General features: G+C 44.6%; 1 protein-coding gene across 1 annotated transcript; it reads right to left on the bottom strand.

Annotated features, from left to right (window-relative positions):
* Positions 1–1,438: 1,438 nt before the first annotated feature.
* Positions 1,439–5,069, bottom strand: LOC125520734 (probable receptor-like serine/threonine-protein kinase At5g57670). Its single transcript, XM_048685727.1, has 10 exons — positions 4,744–5,069; positions 4,549–4,640; positions 3,983–4,101; positions 3,663–3,790; positions 3,182–3,574; positions 2,791–3,045; positions 2,512–2,669; positions 2,084–2,299; positions 1,835–1,984; positions 1,439–1,754 (listed from the first exon to the last, which is right to left on the bottom strand). The coding sequence occupies exons 1-10, from the start codon at positions 4,931–4,933 to the stop codon at positions 1,632–1,634; spliced, it is 1,824 nt and encodes a 607-aa protein (XP_048541684.1). The 5' UTR covers positions 4,934–5,069; the 3' UTR covers positions 1,439–1,631.
* Positions 5,070–7,337: the final 2,268 nt, after the last annotated feature.

Genomic DNA, 7,337 nt, shown 5'->3' with positions numbered 1-7,337 from the left:
GACCATGGTTGTTATAGTTCATGAGGACTTTCGGAGACCAAGACTAGGATCACAATTTGGCCGCTTGGATATCAATCATAATAGAGCAGAAGCTCACCACAGGCTTATCAAGGATTACTTTACCCCCAATCCAACATATTCGGAGAAGTATTTTTGGCAGCGATTTCGAATCCGAGTTGTAGCAGGAAATTTGGTCTATTTGGTTAGGATGGAACACCACCTTGTAAAGACCGAAGATTGAATAGTAAAGAACCCAGAAGACTGAAATAATTTCGGACGTCAATTACGAAAGGCCGAGAAGATCGTACCAAGCAAACCGAAAAGACCGAATGTCCGGGCTTACTGCTGGAGATGCTCTTACTTCATGCGTCAACGACTTGAAGCATCACATTACAGTGTGTATCAATGCATACTAATTGTTCACCCCAAGCAAAACGGGAAAATTAAAACACACATAAGAAAAAACGCAAAACACAGCGGCTGGCATTTCTTACGTAACATATTTGGTTGGTTTGTAGTACTGCAAATTTGCTTTTTTTAATCCTGGGACACCGTACACGTCTTTTTTATTTTTGAGCAAAGGCACACAGTACACGTGAGTTATTCACTTTTTTTTGAGCAGTAGGTATTCACTTTTTCTTTTCTTTTGAGGGGGAGTAGTTATTCACTTATTTGCTTCACAGGAATCATAGTTTGCTGGTAGCGAATGGCCTTTCTTTTCTAAGCCCAGAACGACAATAGCAAAAGGCAACGGCCCATGCGTACAGACCATTCATTCCATCAGCATGCGCAGCATCCCACCTTTTTTAGTCCCACCTCGCCTAGCAAGGAGGCAACAGACCAGCTTAAATAGCGTTTCTCCACCCACTGCCTCGCCGAGCTCATTAGCGGGAGCTTGTAACCCGAGCTGGGGGCTTTAAGGTGGTGTGAACGTTGCCGTAGCGCTGTGGGCCTGGCCCGGTTGTGCTTCTGCTGGTCCGCCCGTTCCAAGTTGGTAGTGGACCCGCTTGGGGCCTGTGCGAAAGCTAGGCGCCACGGGCTATAATGCGGCAGGCATTGCGTGAGGCTGGTTTAACAGAGCAGCGAAAACTGCCCGCCTCCAACGGTGGAAGGATAACGGGCCGCTGCATAACTGGGCCGCTTGGGTCTCCCAGCCTACTCCAACGAACCACTATCTTTTTCATTTTTTTTGTTTTTGCTGCTCACAAGGAGAGGCAAAAAAAAAGTGAACTGCTGGTTTCAAAATTGCAGATAAATGCCTCTGAATGGTTCACAACACTCGATCTCTTGGTTACAAACTAAGATTTGTTGGACTATCATAGCGATGGGAATTTCTCTTGGTTATATCTTTTTCATATCACACGTTTTCTACAATGATCACGTCTTAGGTTTCTTTTCTTTTTTTTGCTACTCGTACAGTGGTAGGAGACACAAAACATTTTACTCAATCGGTTTGTCATTGTCGGAGGAACGGAGCTGGACAACAACCCATGTCAACGTTTTGAAAGCACATAGTCCGTGGAAAGAAAAAACTCATACAAAAAACATGGACAACCCAAACATATTCCATCAATTGAATTTTACTCAGAAGCCACATCGACACCAAAATAAATAGAGCCTATTACATTCCATCACAGAGAGCAAGATTCAGAAAATAACGTGCAATCATCCATGTCGTTGACCTCATCCTCCGGAATGTTCCATTTCTCAGGCTCCTCCAAGCACTCATCGTTGGTAGACAGCAAGTGCAACACCTGAAAAGCATGACATATTTTTTTTGTCATTTCATCTTAACATCAGTAACTTAAACCTAGCAACTATGATGAGTGGGTACCTCGGACATCGATGGCCGCCACATTGCCGGCCGGATGATGCAGCGTGACGCGACGGTGACCATCCTCTTCAGCTGGTCCTTGTCATAGTCATCGCCGAGTTCAGGGTCTGCAAGCTCGATCGCTTGCCCGGCCTCCAGAAGTGGCTTTGCCTAGAAAGACAAAGAGAGCAAACACACATAATGTGAACTGTTCTGTTCTTTGGCGATTCGGTCAGTTCACTGGAGTGTGCTCATTCAGTTAGTGCTCACCCACTGAAGAAGACTTTGCTTGGAGCAGTCGATGGGCCGCCTTCCGGTGACGATCTCTAGCAGAAGAACTCCGAAGGCAAATATATCTGTCTTTTCATCGACGATGCCATGCATGAAGTATTCTGGCGCCAAATACCCAAATGTGCCCTCTATGGGTACGACGGAGTGATGAGTCCATTGTTTTGGAAGCCACTTTGCTAGCCCAAAGTCAGAAATCTGTTGTGTAGACAGACAAATGCCCATCTTATTAAATAATCACATCACTTTCATAGTTGATTAAATGCCATTTCATTACTTGCATTGCATATAATTCTCAAGTAACTGTATCATTTTCTTTTGAGAGAAGATTGTTGTTTGGTGGCAACAGTAGACTTTTTGATAAAAAGGCAGTTTTTATTGACTCAAAATGTAAGGAGAGATAGGCTCACCTGAGGTTCAGAATCATCGCCGAGGAGGATATTAGCAGCCTTGATGTCGCGGTGGATGATCCGATGCCTACAGAACATGTGCAGATACTGCAAACCCCTCGCGACGCCGACCGCGATCTTCTGCCGCAGAGGCCACTCAAGGACCTTCCCACTATTCCCTGCAAAAAAATGTTATGACCAGTGTGTCACTGACAAAATCTTCAGGTCGATCACTCTGAACTTTTTTTTTGCGGGGTGATCACTCTGAACTTGCACGCTGACTGAAATTCATTCAGATACCGTGGAGCGCCGATGCGAGCGTCCCGTTCGCGCAGAGCTCAAACACCAGGTAGAGCCCGTTCTCGACGCAGCATCCGAGCAGGTCCGCCGTGTTCGGGTGACAGACATGCACCTGGATCCCTAGCTCCGACAGGAACTCCTTCTCCTTCTGCTCACTGGGCTTGCCCTTGGCCAGCCTCTTCACGGCTATGCATTGGCCGTCAGACAGTACGCCCTTGTACACTTCTGCATAGCCCCCTCTCCCCACTATATTGTCTGCATGAACATGAAAGCATCAATCAAATTACATTAAATCTTGCTGGATTTTGCATGATACGTACAAAATTCTCTGTTGTTTTTTTATTCAAAAAATGCATGAACAGAAGGCCTGAAAAATAAGTTACCAACATACCTGGGCTGAAGTCTTCTGTAGCAACTGAAATCTCTTGGTAACTGTAGCACTTCCAGGCAGGTTTCTGATCTTCAGAGAACGTTGAGCCGACTTCGCCGCCTTTCGCGCCTTCGTCGTCGACGGTTCGTAGGAACGGAAGCCAGAGCTTCATGTCCGACAGCCGTCTCCATATGCCACTGTGGCCACGCCGGCTCATCGTGTCATTGCTATATGTGCTGCTGTAGCACTCTTCAGTGGCCTGCACATTTTCCCCTCCCTCTGGTCCATCAAGAACCGCCCTCGGCGAGCTCTTGTCTTCCTCGTCGCCGTCTGCCTGCTTGCGTACCGAGCTTGATCGAAGCAGTTTTGTTAATGTTCTGCTCCATGTTGAACTTGAGGAGATGTTGCTGCTGCCTGCAGTTTCAGGTTCTGAATTAGAACGTGAACGAGCCTACATGCTGGTTTTCAGAAGAAGAAGAAAATAAGTGCTGAATATTTTCACCGTCAAACGACTGAGACTTGAGCCGGTTGCTACTCTGGGTCTGCGCCAGGCCTTCCCTTCCGACCGCGATCACCGAACAGTTGTTCGGAGCGTGCATGAAGCAGTAATTTGCAACCTCAAAGTGATTCCTGAAATGCATAAAACTACTGATTACATTTACAAGAAGAGTGCAAACTTGCAGAAAAATACAGTTCAATATCTGTACATGAACAGAGGAGTAGCTCATTATTATTATTATTATTATTATTATTATTATTATTATTATTATTATTATTATTATTATTATTATTTTCCTTTTTTAGGAACTTACTAAAGATTACCTGTGATATTTACTCCTTGATCTTCCGACGACTAGAAACTTTGCATCAGTCTGTTCAGCTTCCCGGGCCAGGGCTCTTGGAATGCTTGAGCTGCAGATCACCTTGGCCTCCAAATTGACCTGAAAAACAGAGCAAAGGGAGAGAAAACAGAGGATAAAGCTCATAACCCTTTTGTTTCAGCTAGACGCAGAAGCAGTAATAATAGGCTTAAATGGAGGTTCAGTCCCAATTTGGCAGCACTAAAGACTGAATACAAGCACATGGATGAGGAAGCATAAAGGAGGACAAACCCAGGCCACCGTACTAATTCCACCGAACAGCTGAACAGAGACATGCCACCAAACTAAAAACCAGTGAACACGAACTTTGCTTCCAAGTTGACACTACACTGTTTTCACCAGAAGAGAAATGGGAAAAAAAAATAGGCGCAAGGAATGTAAACTAAGAACTGAACACCGAAGATCAACAGAAGCCATGTTCAGAAATTATTCATTTCAAATGAATATAAGAAGCTTGGTAAACAAATTGCATAATTGAAATTGTCTTGTGCTTTGATCAATCTGCACCTGCTTAGCCTCGCATGTCTCCACCAGCTCCCCGAGCATGTAGATGACGAAGGCGTTCGCCTTCTGGAGCCTGTTCTTCCTCCCCCTCCCTCCTGCTAGCCACAAACCACCACCAAGAACAGCAAAAGCAAATCATTAGCACAACAACAAAGACTGTATCCATGCAGCAACAGAAGTAAAAATGCAGGCGGTTACCAAGGACATGGACGGCGACGACGGAATCGTTGGGCTTGGCGACGACCCTGATCGCCCACGACAGCAGCTCGGAGCACCCGCGGGAGTTGTTGGGCACGCCGACCAGTATCCTCGAACCAAGCATCAGCTGCTGCTGCTGCTGCCGCCGCCCATGGCTGCTGCCCCTGCTGCACTCCTCAATGGCGTCCATCTCTAAACCTCCCCTCCCCAGCCTCGATCCAGCACTAACACTGGTTAGTGGCTGCGACCAGAGGACGACGACGACGACGGCCACGACAATGACAGGGATTTTGTAGAGGCAAAAGGTGACATGGCATGGTGAAAGGCACGCGAGTGCAGTGTAGTGAGAATTGAGAAAGGTGGTGGTTAGTTAGTTGGACGTAGTGATGGCCATTTAGCAGCAGCACCAGCACTTTATTCCCCGTGGGCGACCACCATGGAACCCAACGGAAGCTCGCAGCAGCACCAGCACTTGGCAGCAACCGCCGTGGCATTGCTTGCTTGCAAAAGTTGGGTTGCTTGGTGGTGAAGATGCGTGCCGGTGGTACAAAGACGGGTAGACCGGTGAACACCTAGGATTGGCTCATGCCTGGATCTGATTGGGTCCTGCGGCATTTGGTAACCGATCTAATCTGACATCTCTGGTTCAGTTTATATATAACTGTTTTATCGGTGCCGAAGAACGACCGTTAAACGTAGCTGTTTGAGCAATTTACAGCAGCAACTGCTTTTCTAACGAAACAGAAGTATACATAACAAATGGCCCTCCTTTCTTCTGAATAAGGCTCTAGATTTATTCATATTAAAAGAGTTCCAATGATACAAGGCATCCTATAAAAAAGTTATAATCAGGTCCTAATAGAGCCAAACACCGCCGCTGTCGCTCCATCATCGGAGTCGGCCTAACATTGCATCCATGTGGTCGGTAAGTTGTCGTGCTAAGTTGCAGGGGTGGAAACTCTAGATCTGACGTTCATTGGCTGAAGGTGACAATTACGTTGTACACGGGACGTCTCTTTATCGAAGGAATTTGCATGAAGTTTTTATATACATTCTCGATATCTTGAGTAGTTTTTTTTTTGCGAGGTATCTTGAGTAGTAGTTTTTCATATCGTGTTGATGGAGAGATCGAATACAGTCGACATCTTCTCAACGTTAATAAATTTCCTTAAAAAAAATTACATAACTGAGCCTATGACATTTGGTTACAGAAAGTTCTGCCGGAGATGACAAACATTGGGTTTCCATTGGTCGAGGCAGCAGTGCTGGTTGGTAGGGTTGTGGGATCCACACACACACACACATGCGTGCATGCCAGGTAGGACATACCTGAATTTTGATCGGATCAGCTCACTCCTACTGCGGCAATGGGACATCTGGCCCTCGTTCTGGTGGTGGTAGGGCTGTGCCGTGCCAGTGCATGCCAAATCTTCCACTGCGGCAAAGGTGTAATTATTACTTTGATTGTGGTGATTGTGAGTGGGGTACTTTAGAGGTTTCTTGGCTTATTTCTCACTTATTTGGAGATGATCATCGCACAGGCGGCGGCCCACATTCCACCACTGATGCAATGAGTGTGCGGTTGTGACCGCCTGGAGGCGTGGAAAGGGAACGGACGCTCCCGTCCAAAACCGGGAAAAAGAAACGAACCCGGTGTTTCTGCTCTGGATTAACAATAAAATGCAAAAATATATATATATATATATATATATATAAGAAAAAAATTTAAAAAAATTGTGGCATACATTGTTGAATGTTTGGGCTGCATGCAAAGTTTCACGACAAAACAAACATCCGTAGTGCTCTGTACAGTTTTGAAAGCATTTTGGAGCACTGGTTTTATTTTATTTTCCAAGACTTCCATTAATGGCATTACAACATGGAACTTCGCAAAAAATGTGAAACATTAAATAATGTTAATCTTTAAAGAAATTCAAAATGTTTTGATTTTTTCCTTTTTTACATTTTACAAAACTAGTAAGCGTGCACGTGCAACGCACGTTTTCACTAAAGTTAATACTGGATGCGAGGATTCAAATGCATAGAAAACCAATTTGATTTTCCCTTTGCATGTATTTTTACAAGTGCACTTTTTATTTCAAAAGTCAAACTTTTTCTTTCTTTGACAAAATGTAACCAATGAGTTTTTTAGGGGTGCAATCGATAAGTAATAGTGAAAATTTAAACCAGGACCAAATGTATTTCATTAGAAGGAACAATATGTTCGATTCAAGAGTGACCCAAGAAAAGATACAACCATCAACTTTGCTTGCACTCAACTTGAAACTCCACTCTTTATAAACTATAAACTCCACTATTATCCGACATCAAGAAGCAAACACAAAATCATTAATCTTTAGATCTGCTATTTTGTCAAGGCTGATTGTCATCGCTCACATAATGCAAGATTTGATCCCAACAAAATGCCCATGATGCAACATCTCACGTTCATCAACAACCAAAGACCAAAAGGCCACAACAATTTATTTGGCTGCAAAAAGAAGTTTTGTAGAACCATCACAATATACGTGCTTACAACACTTTTCCACATAAGAGTGGATGACTGAAAGTGTATCCAATATACAGTAATGACA

This window comes from Triticum urartu, chromosome 7 (assembly GCF_003073215.2).
Source record: "Triticum urartu cultivar G1812 chromosome 7, Tu2.1, whole genome shotgun sequence".
Taxonomy (NCBI): Eukaryota; Viridiplantae; Streptophyta; class Magnoliopsida; order Poales; family Poaceae; genus Triticum; species Triticum urartu.
The sequence above is the reverse complement of the archived record's forward strand: the minus strand, read 5'-3'. Positions and strand labels throughout refer to the sequence as shown.